Source organism: Centropristis striata, chromosome 6 (genome assembly GCF_030273125.1).
Source record: "Centropristis striata isolate RG_2023a ecotype Rhode Island chromosome 6, C.striata_1.0, whole genome shotgun sequence".
In the NCBI taxonomy this organism is placed as follows: Eukaryota; Metazoa; Chordata; class Actinopteri; order Perciformes; family Serranidae; genus Centropristis; species Centropristis striata.
This window is the reverse complement of record NC_081522.1, coordinates 18226574-18246102: the sequence shown is the minus strand read 5'-3', so window position 1 is coordinate 18246102 and position 19529 is coordinate 18226574. Positions and strand designations below refer to the sequence as shown.

At 36.6% G+C, this 19529-nt stretch overlaps 2 protein-coding genes across 3 annotated transcripts in view; both read right to left on the bottom strand.

The window, feature by feature from the left end:
• pdhx (pyruvate dehydrogenase complex component X) overlaps positions 1 to 4711 on the bottom strand; it is a 32508-nt gene extending 27797 nt beyond the window's left edge. Inside the window, exon 1 of the mRNA XM_059335820.1 lies at positions 4350 to 4711. Coding sequence (XP_059191803.1) covers positions 4350 to 4485 — 136 coding nt within the window. The 5' untranslated portion in view covers positions 4486 to 4711. The remainder of the gene's footprint in view (positions 1 to 4349) is intronic.
• Positions 4712 to 8970: 4259 nt separating this feature from the next.
• Positions 8971 to 19259, bottom strand: ehf (ets homologous factor). 2 transcript variants are annotated; one of them, XM_059335673.1, is made up of 9 exons: positions 19123 to 19259; positions 14734 to 14867; positions 14009 to 14266; positions 12878 to 12922; positions 12715 to 12759; positions 12556 to 12618; positions 12392 to 12430; positions 12108 to 12303; positions 8971 to 9603 (listed from the first exon to the last, which is right to left on the bottom strand). In XM_059335673.1, the coding sequence occupies exons 2-9, from the start codon at positions 14831 to 14833 to the stop codon at positions 9504 to 9506; spliced, it is 846 nt and encodes a 281-aa protein (XP_059191656.1). In that variant the 5' UTR covers positions 14834 to 14867; positions 19123 to 19259; the 3' UTR covers positions 8971 to 9503. The 2 variants fall into 2 exon arrangements, with proteins under 2 accessions (XP_059191656.1, XP_059191655.1); XM_059335672.1 differs by having other exon boundaries at positions 14734 to 14843; positions 19123 to 19255.
• Positions 19260 to 19529: the final 270 nt, after the last annotated feature.

Genomic DNA, 19529 nt, shown 5'->3' with positions numbered 1-19529 from the left:
ATATTATTTTCATTTCCAATTAATCTTCTGATTTTCTTTTTTTTAATTAATCCATCCCAGTTCATCAAAGTCTAAGGGGATGTTCTGAAATGTCTTGTTTTTTCAGTCATAACACAAAGATATTCACTTTAATAAGATATAAAACAAAGAAAAGCACAAAATCCCTGATTTTGAAGCTGATAACAACATTTTCTGCCATTTTCGAATAAAAGCAATTATGATAAATTAATTATCCAAATAGTCAATCACTTTACAGATTGTAGCAACTCTACTCTTAACTCAGCAGTTTTTTTCCACCATGTTTGGACCATAAGGCTTTAATCTAATCTCTTATCTATCCGAAATCAAAAGAAAGTAATATTCAAATGAATAAATACATAATAGTTACAAATTGAAGTTAAAGTATGTAAAAAAAAAAGAGGCAATGATTAAGAAATTAGGCATTTTAGATGCCATGTAGGGTTTGCTGCCTTTAATATCAATATATCATCTTTCTATAAAAAAAAATGTGTGGTCTCTGGGCATGTTATATGCTGCTGCCCTCTGCTGGAAATTTGGCAAAGTCACAAAAAAACAGTATTTCTGTACTATCAATATTTTCGTTACTTCACTTTTTACATTTTCCTTCAGGATCTGAAAATTAAGAATACCATTTAGTACTCCCATTCTTGTTTATATATATATATATATATATATATATATATATATATATATATATATGGGTGGTTGACGTGAACTCAAATTCAAAGTGAAAAAAATAATAATTCAAAAATATATGTCAAATGATATATAATTATATTCCCTTATATGTATATAATAATTCAAAATTGAATGTGTCCATTTCTAATTCTTCACATATTTTGCACTTTTTGGTGTGGTAGCCCTAAAATGTGTCCACCGGTGCAACAAAATAAAGAATGTCATTATTTAATTCAGAGAATGTTGGACAGATAAGATAGATAAGCCAAAGGCATATTAGTTTGTCCCAATTATATTTCCACATCAAACATACCCCCAAAAAATTGTCCATTAACCTTCATTCATTTTTTAGACTCAGATTATACCTCTTTTGCATATTTAAATTAATTTTTCAATAAAACTTTTAATACAAAAAATGTTTGTTTACATGTTTGCTTTCACTATGTTAAAGTTCATTATGATAGGAGTAAAGGAAAAAAATAAGTGAAACTGACTTCATGTTGTACTATAGGACAGTGCGTTTCACCAGTGGACATTTCAATGATCAATGCTAGTTTGCGGCCTAGCTAAATGAGAGACATTCTTCATCCTGAGTAACAGTGTTAAGGTTTACATTATTTTCAATGATCAATCAATGTAAATTGATAAAAATATTCAGATCAATACTTAAATTGCGTTGTACCAAAGGACTACCTTAAGACGACCAGTTCCAACACTGCACGGAAAAAGTAATATTATGAAAATATTTGAGACAGAAGTGATCTTGTGTGCAGTCCTCCTGCTCCAGAGATGTCTTCTGTCCTTCTTGATTCTGGAAGGACCCCTCTCAGTAATGGGGTGGTCACATTAATGCCTGTTTTATATCTACATAATGGCGTTGCTCCAGGAGGACACCAGTTTTGCGGACAAAATGTAATGTGTCATAATAACTCTACATAGGGACCTTAACAGTTATAACCTCTAGATTCATTAAGTAAACACTTGTATGACATGCATTCAAGTATTTCAATGTATTTAGATTAATTTTTCATTAAATTACAGTTGTTTTAAGATAAGTAATGCTACCCAGTACAGTTGCACCGGTGGACAAATATCATGTTCAAAACAGAATATTTGCATAGTTGAAGAACGATACTCATTGTTTGCAGATGGATAAGATGTAGAAGAATGAACTGCATATTAAAAAATGAATTTTAATGAAATATTATCAAATTTTACTTATATTTGTCACTGGGAACACAAAAATTGAGCGTCACGTCAACCACCCATATATATATATGTGTGTGTGTGTGTGTGTGTGTGTGTTTGTGTGTCTGAAGAACAATCTGTCTGACTTTGTTTTCATATTTACATATTAAGTTGAACAGCAGTTAAAATGTATATCATATGTCAGTTAACATTAATAACTATACATTTTTAACACAGAAGTGTATTTCACAAGTAATAGACCCAGCAGACATACTGACATGCAAAAGCAAGGAAAACACAATTTGGCCTAATTATTAACATTAATAATGGCTGCATTCCATTTGGGTCTTTCAGTTCCAGTGACCTGTGAGTGTTCATGCTTGCTTACTGGCACAGTTTGGAAAGTAGCCATCATTAATGGGATAAGCTACACCACTGCTTTGCTTGCTACAGTATGGCATGTCAAACTGTCTGCAGTAAAAATCGACTAAAATTTATGAGCAGCATTTTGTCAGTTCAATAGTCATAAATAAATGTCACATTTTAAGGAAAACCTATTAAATATTCCCCTCACACTACCTTTTAGTTTCTTCCAACAACCAATTATATCTACCCTGAACCTTTTCACCATGCCCATTACTGGTGGAGAATACTGTCTAGCAAGCAGTAAGGTGTTACTAGATGTTAAATACAACATTATTTCTGGATCTATGAAATCTGATAGTATTGTATTTACAGTGCTGGTATTGTGCATGTTGACTTTGACAGTTAAATAGAACTGAGCCATTGTTAATGTTATTAGTAGCACCTGTAATTTCCTACAAGCCAACCAAAAATATCTGCTATAAAAATGCTAAAAAAGTTTTGGAAATAAGTCATTGAAAAATCAGAGATGGGATCAAATAATCTTCTTATACTTTACGGACACACACACACACACACACACACACACACACACACACACACACACACACACACACACACACACCCAAACATAATAAAAGACAGCGATGAAAATATAAATAAAGGTCCTTACACTGTATAATGTTTGGATCTGGTTATATGCACCCAAGGGAGCTGCAGTGTGCATGTACTCATATTGTCAAATAATCTTGGGAGACCAGACTGACATGTCATAAAGGGAACCCCCCCAGAAAAAACTGGTTACAGTCTAGAATAATAAGGTTTTCAGACAAAATCCCAGAAGCTACTCATAGAACCTGCAATGTTTTTTGCATTACAAAGAGGATTCTGCTAGCAAAACTGACAGAATTAACCATATCCATACAAACAACGTTATGGTGATGTTCAGTGACAGTTTTTTTTTCTTGCAATTTGACACCTACGTGGGTAAATTACGTTGCTCCTCCCTTAACCTAACAATCAAACTCTCCCAAAATTCTAGGTTACTTGTGGTTCCGAAAGTTATTAAAACTAGATTAGGAGCCAGAGCCTTCAGTTATCAAGCTCCTCTCCTGTGGAATCATCTCCCAGTCTCAGTACGGGAGGCAAACACCCTCTCTTTATTTAAGAGTAAACTTAAAACTTTCCTCTTTGTCAAAGCCTATAGTTAGGGCTGGCTGAGACCGGCCCTAGCCCGGGCCTGCCTTGGACCAGCCCATAGTTATACCGCTGTAGGCCCAATGTGTCGGGGGACACGATACACCGGGTCCCTCTTTTCTTCTCTCTCTCTGATGTCACAATAACACATGCTTTTATTTTCCCAGAGTACTCACACTTTTCTTTGCTCTCTCTTTCACAGGGTGTCGTGCTGTGCCCTTCCCAGAACTCCTGCTCCTCTCTCTGTCTGTCTGTCTGTCTGTCTGTCTCTCTCTATCCTCCCTCCCTCCCTTCAACCTCTATCTATTCTATTCTACTCTGTTGATCTGCCCTGTACAACAATATCCATTGACGTCTGTCCGTCCTGGGAGATGGATCCCTCCTCTGTCGTCCTCCCTGAGGTTTCTTCTTCTTTTTCCCCTGTTACAAGGGTTTTTTGAGGAGTTTTTCCCTGGCCGCTGTGGGAGTCTAAGGACAGAGGATGTGGTACCATGTACAGTCTGTAAGGCCCTTTGAGGCAAATCTGTGATTTGTGATTTTTGGCTATATAAATAAAATTGACTTGACTCTTACAAGCATTTAAAATGCACGACAGTTTGTTACATTGTTACATATATCTGCATCTGTAACAATATAACGTTAACAAGCTAAATCGTTGGTAACACCCTGTTAGCATTGGCTTAACGTTAACGTAAATGTCCCCATCATTTAGGCGTCAGGCAGGAATACGACCAACCAGTCAGCACATTTAACAACAGTTAATAGTTATCATTTTTCTAAAAAAGCGATAACAAAGTAACCTAGTTACATCATTAATGGGAGTAGAAAACGAAGATAGCAAATGTCAGAGGCTGCTGGCTCAGAAAAGGACAACAGATACCCGTTACTATGTCAACACTCACCGAGTATCCATGGTGACCGAAAGAAGTATCTGACATGCTCCTGCCATGGGTGTGTAGCCCATAAACATTTATTAACGTTAGATAATCTAAGACCAAATAAAATCCCTTGACGACCCAGACGCAGGGACGCCGCCATGTTGTCGTCCTCCGTCGGTGAGACGTGTCCATTCAAATGCCTGATAGTTAAACAGCACGGAAGGAGAGGGATGGCATCATTTACAATTTTGAATCACTCTTATGAGAATTACCGAGTCCAGAAACCTTTAGGAAATGTACGATGATTTATCACCTATCTATGGTGAACAAACATGCAGTATTTATTTACCTAGAGATAAATGAGCAGGCAAAATATAGGTTAGTCTTTTAGGTCCTTCGAGGTCCTTTACATTGTTGTTCTGTTGTGTTCAAAATTGGTCGTCACTCCAGTGCTCACGGGTGTACTGCCATCTGTTGGATGGAATGTAAAACGCTGCTGTACAAAGTATCACTGTGTTTACAGTTTTTCTCAGTCACTTTGGTGCATTTCTCACATCACTATAAACATTTACACAGCATTTAGTTAAACCTCCACAACATTTAGTCATTTGTGCACTTCACAATAGCAGTTCCTCATTCCTTATAACAAACTGCAAATGCTTTTGGACATGCATCATTTGCTTTCATACAACTCTCTGCTGTTTTATAGCATTATCATTTGCTTATATCATGTATGTCAAAATGAACTGTACTTGTGAATGCTGGATAGCCATTCCATATACAACTAATAGTCCTCATCCCATTGCTTGAGTCATTACATACAAAAATGTTGAACTAGTTGTCAAAATCTGTCAAGCTAATTTTATATATTTTTTTCAAAACCTTTTGAAAATGTCTCCTAAATTGAATAATTTCTCTCAGGTGAACCTCAGCTTTCACTGCAGAGGGTGGATTCACCACTCGAGGAGATATTTTCTTCACTGCATTGCAAGAGATAGTATTGTCTGTGATGTAGATGAAACTATGTGGCCAGACAGAGGAACGTCTGGATGTGCATGAATTATTTACAGTACTATGTATGTTGTATGTTGTATGTTCAGTTCCAATATGTACTGCAATATTGTTTACAGTTTTGCACAGCTCTACCCAGAGGGAGTTTATGTTTGTTGTAAATTTGTTTTTTCTTCTTCTTTTTCACAATGCTGTGAACAAATTGGAATTGCAAAGAGCATATGGAATAAAAATGTGAAACTTAAATGTGTGTGTTGTACTCAGTTACTTCACTAAATACAGTAATGTGTATCTCTACTGTAGTTTTCAAATGGCTGTGCATATGGTACAGTATATAGCTAGTGCTGTCTTGAGCATTTTCAGGTAATGTCACCCAAGATCTGATTTTTTTTGCGTTGGAAAAACATTTACAGGGTAAACTGTCATAATGAAAACATGACAAAGACATTTTTGACTATCTTGTTTATAAACAATGATGTCAGGACTTTTCATCTTGATGTCACTGACACTTTCATTGACATGAAATTACACGCTTTTGCAGGTTATCAACTAGGTTTTGCAGTTTGTACTAATTGTTTTGTGCAAATGTAAATAGTGATGTGAGAAATGCACCAAATCGACTGAGGAAAAATATAAAACTTGTAAATTTAATTACATTTCAGAACATTGTACGAGAGGAGAGAGACTAATGCTGACAATTAAACTACTATTAAATATTATACCCCCATTTCTCACTGCTTAGTGTTTTTTATTGTTTAGTTTAGTGTGCATTCTATCTCGTTGTTTTATTTTATATCTAAAAAAAAATTAAATGTAATGCTTCTGCTTTTGAATTTCACTTAATAGCATTTAATCTGTTTCTAAAAGAGGCACGTGTGACAACATGAGCCTATGTGTGAGTATTTCTGTGATGTGCAAACAAGGAAATTATTGAATAAATAGACAAAAGTGCATGGGGAAATAAAGATTATTGGGAACTCTAAAAAATCTGAGAAGGAAACTGGCTTCATGACAAGACATCTTTGCATCTTCATAAATACTTCCTTGTGTTATTGCCCCATCACAAATGCCAAAAACAACTGACGGTAAAGTACCCTTCAGTGTCAATTGTTTATGCAAGCACAGTGACTTCAGGGCTGGTTATTATTTCATGTAGATGCAGAAGGAGTAGTTTGATTCTTAACTTTTGTTAATTTTATAAAGCAGTGTGTTATTTCTAAGTGGGCGGTGAACTGCGACACAGCCGTCGCCCCAAAAGTAAAGCTGCATCAGTGACGCAGTTCTAATCTGGCCAACTCACAGTTTGGGCTGAATGCCTCACAGGTCCATTTGAGTGTGAAGAGAAAATGATAAGGGGGCCTGATAAGCAGAGACTGTGTATCTGCTGTGAGAACACAATAGCCCCACTGAGCAGGCATGGGACACAGACACAAAATCCCAGCTGGCTGTCTTTATGCCCATGCTCAGCCTATCTTTCATCACTTCCCTGTTCTTCCTCCAGCATCTATCTGATTGAATTAATGCACTCCCTTTTAAATAATTAAATAGCCCTTGCGTGGCTCATTCAAATCTGAAAATAATTTTCTGACAATAAGAGATAAAGGCACTTGTGGGCAGATATTGCATATAGTTTTTGGCACACAAAGGCAGCCATTGTTTCATCTGTGCAGCCAAGTGTGACACAGAGTGAGTTTTACAGGGGTTTTACCTTTACATACATTTTGTTGTCATCTTCCTAGACAGTTGTCTGCATTATTCGTAGCAGAACAGTTCATGTGCAATGAAACCATTCATAGCTAAAATGAGTCACATGGATTAAATAGCGCTTCTCGTCTGCAATTGTGTGTTTTTGTTCCTTTTCCCGATCAATTACAACCGGTTTGAGAGCATATTTGCCTTCTTACCATCATTGCCTTACAACCAAGAGTTGTAAATACTTGTTACGCTGGTTTAATGGTGCTTTCCCAAATGACACACTATCCTCTCCCACATACAGTTGATTATCGAGAAGTCGCAGGCCTCAGTGAATCACACACTAAACTCCACACATATATTTTTTATTGCGTATTAAAGGCCACTGATAACTGATTTGAATCAGATGTGAGTGGCCGTCACGGATCCTCACACAGCGAGGGTATGTAAAGCCTGGGTTTGCATTCACAGGGCAGCAGTCTGTTAGGAAAATCAAGCTGCTGTCTCTTTGTGCTGCAGGGGTTAGATCAGTCTAGACAATTTGCCTAACTGTTTATCCTACTTATCTTCACTCAGTCACATCAAACCTGTCCCTGTATCACAGCTCACAGCAGCATCCACATCAGTAAAAAGTGAAACGGAGGCCACATTTCAGACGTTTGCCTGTGCCTCTGATGGTATGATGTTCATCTTTTTGCGCTATATTAATATTCATGAACAATGCATGAAAAGTTATAGTATCATAGGCAAATAAAATGAGCTTATTGAGGTAAATGAAAGAAAAATATTACACAAATCCTGTTCAGAATGCTTCATTACCTTATTTGTTTGTGGCTAGGCTCACAGAACACATACACAACATTCTATTTCTTGATCCCTATGTAAAATGTATGTTACTCATAACTTTAGTGAAACATTAAAACAAAGCTGGTGTGCAATTTAAATTAAAAGAGCGCAAAATGGGCCATGATAAGCGTTGCTGCTGAGAAGCTACAAAGTGTGATATTATACAACAGCACAGAATCTAAACAGTAAAATATGATGGATGCACTTCAATTAAACTAGCATTGCTTGCTTGATTCATGTACAGTGATATAACAATAAGGCAATCAGTAGCTATTATCTCAATCTAATTAGAAGCAGACTCAGATTTATGAATTCTCTGTTCGCAATTTTCTGTATTTCATCCAGTCATCGATGGAAAACAAAATTATAGCCAACTTTGTAATCAAAGATGATTTCCTGGTTCAATGTTTAAGAAATTCCATCAGGCCTGACACTTGAAGATTGATGACTATCAGAACATGTGGTATAATTTCCTTCAGCTCGCATCATAACAGCGCTGGTTAGTGACACTGATGTGTGTGAGAGCAGGGAGGGCTGAAGATAATAACTGAAACATGGTGTCAATCAATGCCAAGCTATGTAAATAAGGGTTTCATGAAAGCCAGATAAATCAGAATGAAGATTACACCACATTTGCTTGTGAACACAGGGCAAAGAATGGAGCCTTATGACACTGCTTTTATCTTGTCGGCCATCGAGACCCAGCCTGCTGCCTGCGGGAACCAGTCTGGCAGCTGTGGCAGGCACTGGCAAACAATTAACTGTGTGGCATTTCACACTGTCACGATAAAATAGAAATGAGCTGCACTATCTCTGAGTGCAAGACATTTCAAAATCTAAACTGGAATGGAAATGAGGCTATAGATGTAAGTCACACCATGTGGACAGATGATATTGATCACGTCCGAGTATATATAAGTAAATATATCTGCAATCTATATGTTAGATTGAACTCAAAAGGCTGAGATAACATTTAAAAGTTGCAGGAATTACCATCTTCTTGATGTATACAAAGCATTAAATCCTGAAAAATGACTGTCATAAAATAAAAACAATGGCAAACTTTATTTATATCAAAACATGTACACACTTTCTTTACAGCTCAATGAATGCAAAGTATGAAATGAACCAAATAAGACAAACAAATATATCAACTGACTATGCATTTTTGTACTTCATTGCTGCATTACGCTTATGGCATATTGTTGCTATTTCGTTTTTCCGAAGGACACTTCACAGTTTCAGTGTCAAAACATACATATCTTTGCTATGTGTGTTTTCAAAGCCATCAGCTTGTGCTCCTTTGGGACTTGCAGGGTCTAAAAAATGTAAAGAAAATGTAAGAAAAATAGGATTCACAATGGTTCTGATATCCTTTCCTTCAGTGAGATTTCACGTAAACACTCATGTTTGAGCGTTGACTGCTGTCATGCAGTTACAATTAGCAAGTATTTTAATAAGGCACAGTAAGGAACATCAGTGCAGTGTCACAACAAAGGGAAGACAGAAAAACAAAAGAATAAAGCAAACATACAATTATCAAAACAGTGTAAACAGTTCACACACATGAAAAGTAAAATAAAACATCACATTTGCATACGACATCAAAGACATAAATTAATGAAATTGTCACTTTTCTGCCTCCCTCCATCCTCTTGCATTCCTTCCAAACTTGTAAACCAGTCTGCGTCCGTCTACTCGCTCTAGGATTTCTCTTTTGTAGTAATATCTGTAACAGAGGACAGACAAACAATGTCAGACACATTTAATATATATATATATATATAGTATATATAAAAAATAAATTACACATCATCGGGAGAGTGTTTGAAATTCTAAAAACGATACAAAAAAGCAGTGTAATACTTTGTAGTTCTAGTGGAATTACTTGTCTTTATTTTATTAGTTAGATACTACTGTTATCTTTTAGAACTTCCATGTCTAATAAATGTGCCTCAGATAAATTATGACTGTTTACAGTGTGATATGAACAGTACCTTTACAAGTCCCATATTGTAAAAAGTGAGATTTCCATATCTTATTTGATTATAAGCAGGTCTAGGTGCTATTTAAATACTATGAAAGTATCAAAATGCTGAAACCACAGAGAAAACACAGCCTGTATTCAGTAACTGTTCCTTTAAAAAAGCTGTCAGGACTTCTGTAAGGTTGTGATGTCACAACTTTACTATATGTTGGTTTAAAGTGCCGCTGCAGTGCTGTTATAGTCACTATCTGGCTGCAATGATGGTGCAGACACTGAGAATGCAGATGCAGAGAAATAGTGATCAATCAGAGCAGAGTGGGCTTTTTCAGGAATGGGGTTTAAAGAGACAGGCGCTAAAACTGAATGTTAGCGCCTGTCTTAGATTAGATTATCACCAGACTTATCCATTAAAGGGGACATACTGTATCATACACATTTTCAGGTTAATACTTGTATTTTGGGTTTCTACTAGAGCATGTTTAAATGCTTTAATGTTCAAAAACACATTATTTTTCTGAAACTGTCTGTCTCTGAATATACCTGTATTCACCCTGTCTGAAACATTCAGTTTTAGCGCCTGTCTCTTTAAACCCCATTGCTGAAAAAGCCCACTCTGCTCTGATTGATCACTATTTCTCTGCATCTGCATTCTCAGTGTCTGTATATATATACATACATATATATATATATATATATATATATATATATATATATATATATATATATATATATATATATATATATATATATATATATATATATATATATATATACATATATATATATATAAAGATTTGTGTCTCGTGGACTAAAGGTTGCAGTCAGTTGGCTGAAGTCAGAAACTATTAAGGAAAGGACTAACGCTTTTCTGGTTGTGTTCTGTTAATGGGATTTGTGGGTTATAATAAGAATATAGAGTTACACTATCTTTATCCTTGTCATTATATGCAACATTGTGTTTGTCTTCCACCACAAAAAATACATGGTCACCCATGAAGTTGGAATAAAATATATATATTTTTTTACCTCTTTCCATGAAATGATTGTGACAATGTAATTTATGTGATTTACTATAGCCAGATAAAGTGTATATCTTCTCAAAACTTGATTATTAATCTCTTCCAAACATGTCACAATGTAATCTGAATTAAATGATTATTAGTCTTTTTTAATGCAAACATATTGTATTATAGCTACTGCTTTTATCAGATTACTGTGAGTATATCATTTGTACTCAATATAATATGTAATGAAAAGACAGAGCTATCAATTACTCCTAGCTTAAAACACTTTTTTTGCATTCAGTGGATGAGTTTGTCAGTCGTGTCTCTGTTGTTTTATAAATGTGGTTTCCTTCAAAATGTGTTTTAAATGTTCTCTAAGTTTAATCATATGAATTCTAATAAGAAGAAACTAAGTTTGGTTGTTATTCCTTTGCTTTTGTTATTCATAACAGAGAGCACCAATCTGTTTGGTGATGCCATCAAGCTGCAAATCCATCTGCTGCACCACAGTAAATAGTAAATCAGCTTTGTGGTCACAGTGACAATACCTGCGGGCACATTTGTAGTTCCCAGTGGTTCGCACTACAATGAAATTAAGCTCATTAGATTAGCCCATTTTAATGTAGAGCTGTGACTATTGCAAGAGCCAGGAAGATTTTCTGAGGAGAAGGCCGTTTCAGTTCATCTAAAGGGAGGGGGGAGAAAACATGGAGCAGCTCAGAATTGAGTCAACTCCACTGTAGGTCATCAGCAATAAGAACTGTGTGTCTTAAAAGGTCAAGTCACTGGTTTTAGATGTGTAACTCTTAATAATGTCACCCATGAAGTTGTTTCGAAATAAATTTCTTGTTACTTTTCAAGTGCATTATAAGCTGCTTAAGTAAATTGGATTAGGAACAATGCAGTGTGAAATTTCTTCCTCATCAGAGATTTTACAAGCTATTGCCAAAGCAAAGAAACCCCCTGTGTGCATGTAGGATGTTGACTGTACTCAAAGTGCAGCAACTTTATTTTTGCAAAAAAAAGTTTCACTCCCTCAGAAGGAAAGTTATGTGAAGTAACAACCTACATGATAACATTGAAAAGGCCACAGTCTCTTAAAATAAAAGCAAGCTAAAAGTCAAGACTGACTTAGTAATCACATTTTAACTTAAAAAAATACTTTTAGGAGGATTCAAAATTAGTATCTAAAACAGTTTTTCCCTGCAGTGTGTTTTACATGTGTTGAAGCTCCAGGTGTACCTCATGGCCCGGCTTAGTTTCTCATAGGTCATGCTGCTGTTATTCTTCTTCTTGCCCCATAACTGTGCCACTGCCTCTGATTTAAGGAAGCGGAAAACCCCCTCTGACCGATCTTCCCACTTGATCAGCCCCGGGTTCCGATCCGGGTTCAGCAGAATGTCCCTGATGAACTCCCACAAGTGGGTGCCCCTCTGGTCTGTGTGGAGAGAAAGTAGATTTAATGGTGTACGCTTCAGGCAAAAGGAAAGGATAATAATATGTAAAGATGTGTTCATTTTACTTACTGTGTTTTTTGACCTGACGACTGAAAGACCTTTTGATATCTGAGAGAAAGAAAACTAATTATTTTCTTCAAATAATTTGATCTTTTTTCTCTTTCATGTGTCATACTTATTTTACGGTGCCATTAAGAAACATGTTGTGTTGAATATAATTGTCAATTCCTCACCAGGGCTGGAAGGGGTGGGGGAGAGAGCAGGGGCGAGGCTGTGAATTGAGGCATCGTAGATTTCTATATTAATAGAGGAAAAATGAATTATTATTTGTGATCCATTTCAAATGAAGCATTTTGTAGAAATAATGCAGCAGACTGAAATATTTACTGTACCTCCAGGTGGATAGCTGACGTCTGGAAATGGACAGGAGAAGTCCACTATATAAGGGAGGACATAAAGATTATTTAGATTTATCTATACAACTGTAGACAAGCTTAGCAGTATTATCAATGTTTTTGCTTTTTTTTCTTCTTGACTTGTTCGAGAGATTCTTACATTCTGGTTTGAGTTCCAGTTGTCCTATTTCCATATGGTACGGTCCTGTGTAGATAAGGATAAAGGAAATGAATTACCAGCATAAATCATAAAATTCAATTCGACACTATTGTGTAATATGTGAAGATTGGTAATTTACTTTCACATTCATGAGCACTATGCACCAATTCCTTGCTTAAAGTCTTTTTTAAGGCACTACGTTGCATGTTACACCGTGAGCTACTTTTACTTTTAGAGCCTAAAACAGGATGGTTCTGTATCTTTATTGCAACATGTCTTATCTTCTTAAACGAAGTCAGTAAAAGGAGTGAAAGTTTGTTTGAAAAATCACCAGTTCTTCAGGATACAAAGAGGAAGAGAAACAGAGACGTAGCGACAAACATTTCTCAACAACAAGGAAAATCTAATTTAAATTCTGACACATGGAATTCCCACAGTGGACCCATTACTTCAAGTTTTTGTGGTAATTATACCCAGGTAAGACAAACAGTTTGACAATGACATTTAAAGTATAAAAAATGTCCCAAGAAACTGAAACCTTTTTTTTTACACCTTGCAGCAACAATAGCAGCATTGTGCTCCAGTTTGGTTCACCTTGAATGTTTCTGTAACCTGGAGGTTAAACCTGTTGTGCCTGGTCTCCTGCCATTACTTTTGTTTTGAAATGCCATTAACTCTAGACACTAGATAAACTATGCTGATGTCATTTACCACCTTATGTTACACAACAATCATTTTACTGTTTTAATTTCCTTTAAAGTCACATTCTGCGCATAAAAGTTAAATGCCCAAAGGTGAAGCCTCAGGCCTATGAACTACAGTTTCTTTACAATACGCCTCAAACTCTAATTAAAAAAACAGTGGATGAGCCAGCTTGTTTCTCAGCTTCACACCCCCTCTTTGCTTTGTTAGGAGACCCACTCGAGCAAGAGCAAACAACAAATCCATCATCTCCCTCGCTTTAAGAAGTCTTTCGCCCCCTCCACAGCACCACGCAGTGCGACCCTTGACCGGCTCTGTGATCCCTTCTCAGCAAGACTGGACTCGAATCACCCGGCTTTTCTTTTTATTGAGACTAATCATCTTTCTCCCCCCTCCCCTTCAGCCCTCCTATAAGACCCTGAGACGCACCGCTCCACTTGAGCTCTGCGAGGCTGTGGAAGAGAATGGGTCCCACGCTGCCGGCAGCACGGATGAAGTCCTGGTAGTTCAGGCTACAGAGCTGATGGCCGTCCATATCAAAGTTTTGGAAAGGAATGCTGGAGGCATCGATCTGGTGAATGTCCATGACCTGCTGCAGCCACTCCCACACCTGGTATTTACTCCAGAACTGAGGATGGGCGTCATGAGACCACAGGCGACTTGTGTAACCAGTCATCACCATCGGACCTGGAGACACACATGAGTAGTTCTGCATGAAAAACTAAATCTAAAACACATTTGTCTACATCAATCCATTTAATTTGTTTTAACATAAATATCTGATGAGGGAAACATGAATTCCTCCACTGAAGGTATTTGTCAATAATTAATCTGCAGAGCAGTTTACTGAAAGAGCTGTTGAGCTACTTCTCAGTCGGGAATCTCTAATTCATGCCTTGTGTTTCAGAGCTCTGGGCTCACCAGGTGAGCAATACATCAGTTGTTAATTGTTGAATGATTTTCATTTTGCATCTCAGTTTCATAACCTGTGAGAGAAGTGGATTGTTGAACAGAGAGCAATCACAATCCTTCAGCAGAACAAATTAACATATTTTCTTGAGGCATTTTAGGGTTTTTATTCAGACGATTGAATTAAGTGATTTACGTCAGTGGAAGGCATACTGTGGGCTTCATTAAGAGTGTGTGGGCCTCACCATCGGGGTAGGAGTTGGTTGGGCTCCAGGTGGTGGTCAGCTGGCTATCCAGGGTGGTGGATGGAGTTATGCTCATAGCTGCTACACCCTGTTGTACCATGGCCCAGGAGCTGAGGCAGGAGAGGAGTAATTTACTGTATGGATCAATTAAAAATAAACAATCATCTTGATTGCTTCAGGGCATCCAACAACACACAAAACAACTATAAATATTCTAATGTGAATTCAGTTCAAACATTTTCCAGTAACAGATATATAATTTAATACGTTTGTGTCACAATTTGTATAATTCAGCTGAATTATTATGGTTATTAAAATTCTAATCATCATGATTTTAATAAAACAAAATCCCATTTTTTATGCTCTTCATGTATTTTTTACCTCTTTCCATGAAATGATTGTGACAATGTAATTTATTCTTGAAAGATATAGTGCTTCTTCACAGAACATTATTGATCATCTTCCAAACATATCACAATGAAAAATCGAATGACAATGAATAGAGGATTGTGTCTGAAAACCAAATTATTCCAACTTTATGGGCGACTATGTACATTCAGTAACCTTAATATCTGTTGATTTCTAGTGGCGGAGTTCACCATTTCTGCCTCATTGTTTGTTCTCTTTACACCATATCAAAACACAGGCATTACTGGTGAATTCATTTTAACAAGGAAGTTGGAATTTCCGTGTCTCCAGTAGGAAATTCAACTGGAATGCTAACTGAAATTGGATTCTCCACTTGGAAAGTCTAAAGGAACCTTGAATAACCTTGTAATGATTAGGGCTGTCAATCCATTAAAAACAATTAAAGACAATTTTTTTGAATATTTGTTTTTTTTTATCATCTTAAGACCAAAGCTTTTAATGCTAGACTCATTTCTACTCGTAGAACCAATTTTCATTCAGGTATTTTAAGGTCAGAGGTCAAGGCACCCTTTGAAAATGCCAGTTTTTCCTGCTAAACTATAGCCTAACATTGGAGTTGTATAACATTGGAGCATTATTTAGCCCCTAAAACATCATGACCAATTTTACATTACATTACATTACATTACATGTCATTTTGCTGACGCTTTTGTCCAAAGCGACTTACAATAAGTGCGTTCAACCTGATGGTACTAGCCTTAGACCACAGGAATCAAGTAAGTACATAACTTTAAGAGCCATCTGTAATCGCTACAGGAGTGCTATATGCTAAAAAAGAGAAGAAATAGAAGAGTAGAGGGTTTTTTTTCTCTAATTTTCTCTCTCTGGTTCCATATGACACCCATATCTTCATTGTATCAACCCTTAAAACCCAGCCTGCCCAGAACTTTTAGTCAGGGTTAATTGCAACATTTTTGCAACATATTTCAAATGAATAGCTCATTTTTGCCAGCACTAGTTATAATAATTTGTTTATTAGCAGTTAATAAGTGTCTAATTTGAGTCTGACTAAATCACTCATTACAGTCCAACATTCTAGCTGTGGATATTTAACCATGGTGTTTGTATGTGCAAAACACTACGTAATGTGTTGTTAACAACTGGCTATCAACGGCTAACCTGGCTGGAGCAAACCAATCTTGGTTTTACAACTCGGGTGAGACATCATTCCCACCACCAGGAACAGATACGGAATGCAGCGCACAATTCTGCTTGTGCAAACAAAAAATCCAACAGCTGCTGCTTCACAAGACAAAAACACGGGGTGCCTTTTACTGTGAAGCAGCCAAAGAAAATGCAATGTGTTTGTCATGGCAGTAAGCACTAAGCAAGATCAAATCAACCAGGCCTATAATCTTAAGGATTACAACATTCAAACTGTGTAAATAAGTTGATTTAGTAAATGTATTGCATTTATGCGGCCATGCTTAGTAAGCCATTTAAATGCATTTAATAAAAGTACCACAAAGGAATTCTATGTCAGCACAGTTTATGGGTTGTGTAAGCTGTCCATTGAATGTATAATTACAGACAAATGAGTTAGTTGGGTTTTCTGTTTTAATGGAGGCTTATTTGCTGCTTACACACTGTAAAACAGATCTGTAATCAGATTTGTCGTGGACTGTTTGTTGCGCCTTCAAATGCTCAAAAAGCCTAAAGTAACATAATACTGCTGCTGTTTCAATTATTATTATATTTTCTGTACTGATTTTACATAATTACAACTGCTTCAGTTATTATGACGTTTAATATGGGCCTCACTCCCTTCCACACTTCACATTTGCAGTTAGTGCTGTATACATATAGAGGTAAATAAGGGTATATTTGCATCCCATGTAAATAAAGCATGTCAGAATTTCAACAGCTCCTCTGTTCCTGCCCAGCAAGAGGTGAAGAAGTGTTGCACATGCACAATAGCTGAGTCATAACTAACTAACTAACACTATCCACTGCCAATGTTTGGTTTTATGTTACTCTGTTACATGGTAATGGTTTCTGAATGTTTGGGACATGTGACACAATTCCAGCCTGTTATTCTTTAGCTTAGTTATTAACACTGCTGCCAAACTAGATGACTGCTCTGCACTCTACACAGTCTACAGTGTGAGTTTTGCCTCTACATGTTCTATTATTATGTTGTTTATGCATTTACAAGCATTTAGACTGCTGAATGGCATTGTGTTTTAAAATGTGCTTTAAACTGGACATTAATTGTTTTACTCCAAGATAAGAAACGTGACAAACGTGACATATTGTTAAAGATGTTATTGAGTTATATACCAAGCTGTCAAAGGTCATTATGATGGGTAACACCTGCTCCAGACAGTTACACAATGAATCTAATTCTTTACACAGTGACCCACACTTCACCTGTGCCTGGAGGATCTCGGTCACACCTTTATGGCAGGTTATAAAGAACCTTACGCCCGGCCCTGTCACACATTTCAACAGCAGGTACTGTGCTGCCAGCCTTACACAAATGTGACATACAGACAGGTGACCGGAGCTACTTAAAGATCGTGCAAATCAGTTTTATAACAACCTGAAGTCATGATCCGTGAATGAGATTTCCACGGGAGATAGGTGACACATGCTGTCATGCCAAGGTAGATCAGCTACTCAGTTGACAGTCTGTCAAGTCTGCTCAAACACCTTATGCTGTGTGTTAACCCCCACTACTGTCTCTGCTGCCAAACAGGTATCTTATCAACAAGACGGCAAGTGTGAAATGTAGCAGTTCCAAAGAAAAAGAAGACAAAGACAAAGTTACAGTTACGGATCAATATCCTGTCATCTGAACCATAGTGGAAACTATACTGCACATACCATGGTGATGATGTGAGGAGATTAGCTACAATTATCTAAAGGAAGTCACACAAGCAACATGTCAGTCAGAAGATTATTGGATTCATTTCATTTACTAGGCTTAATGATAGCGTTGGACCAAACTGTTGGTCAATTTTCAGTTTTTGATTGAATTACAATTACATTTTTTAATTAGAATTTGATCTATCTATCTATCTATCTATCTATCTATCTATCTATCTATCTATCTATCTATCTATCTATCTATCTATCTATCTATCTATCTATCTATCTATCTATCTATCTATCTATCTTATTATTATCTTTCTCATAAGTACGGCTTTTGAAACTCAAAAACCTACTTTTTTTTTTAGGTTGATGCCATGGCATTTAATGTAACCTTTCTGCAACACAATCAGCTGCAGTGTTGACAGTGCAAATGTGTGCTGAAAAACTGCAAGTACGGGTGAATATATCAAAGTTAATGCATTATTTTGCATAGCATTACACAAAACTTTATTTATAAATTGATATTCTCTTTGTCAATATTCAAGTGAAGGAAAAACATGTTTGTTTGCACTATTCAAGGTTCGATTAAAAAAAAAAAAATCTATATATTATTTATACCATCTCTAATCTTCTTTAAAATTTCAGAAGCTTTTCAATGTTATTGTACCATGCTTGTTTTTTGATTTTTAAATTCTGTTCTAATGAATTGCACCATGGCCCAGGGGGTGTTATATTTTGTTCCTGCTTTTGGCATAACCTGTGAGGAGAGACAATCTAGCTATTCATAATGTTGCAAGTTGGTTACAACCGTATGAGTATATATACAATATGAAATACATATGTGACATACATACATATGTGCTGGCAGTTTAAACTCATTAGGAAAAAAATCCAGTTATTAATTGTCTAACACAATTGATATATACAAAATATGTAAAATATGCAATTTTTTCTACACAATTTCCAGAATTTCAACCTGAATATTACAAGTTAAAAGGCCAGTAAAAGCATGTAAAACATTCAGCATTTTAGAATTAAGTGGCTCAAGCGCACTGAGCCTATTAGAGCAGCCTTCAGTTTGATCAAACTGTGTTCAGTCATTTTAAAAAGCACTGCTGGTTGCCCAGCACCAGCATGGCAGCTTACCAGAGCAGTAGAATGGGGTCAGACCAGGCCTGATGTAGATCCACTCTCAACACCGTTGAACAGAGATCAATACTAATTTCTGGAAATTCCAATACTCTAGAGGATTAGTGTTTACAGTGAGATGAGGTGAGTCCTTTGGCTTCCCAAAACGTGAATAAGCAGATTAAAGCATGCAGACACACTAGGTGCTGCCCCACCACAATGGGTTTTTTATCCTGCTAACTTCCTTATCCTGCACCAATTGGCTACCTGTCCAGGTTCATACCAGGCGCAGGTATTTGCATAATGCACACCCACACACACACACACGCCTCACATAACTTTTATTTTCCCTATTGGCAGCGTTCACGGCCACACAAATATACTCTCAGTCAAGCAGAAAAGCACAGGCTCGCTATGATACACAG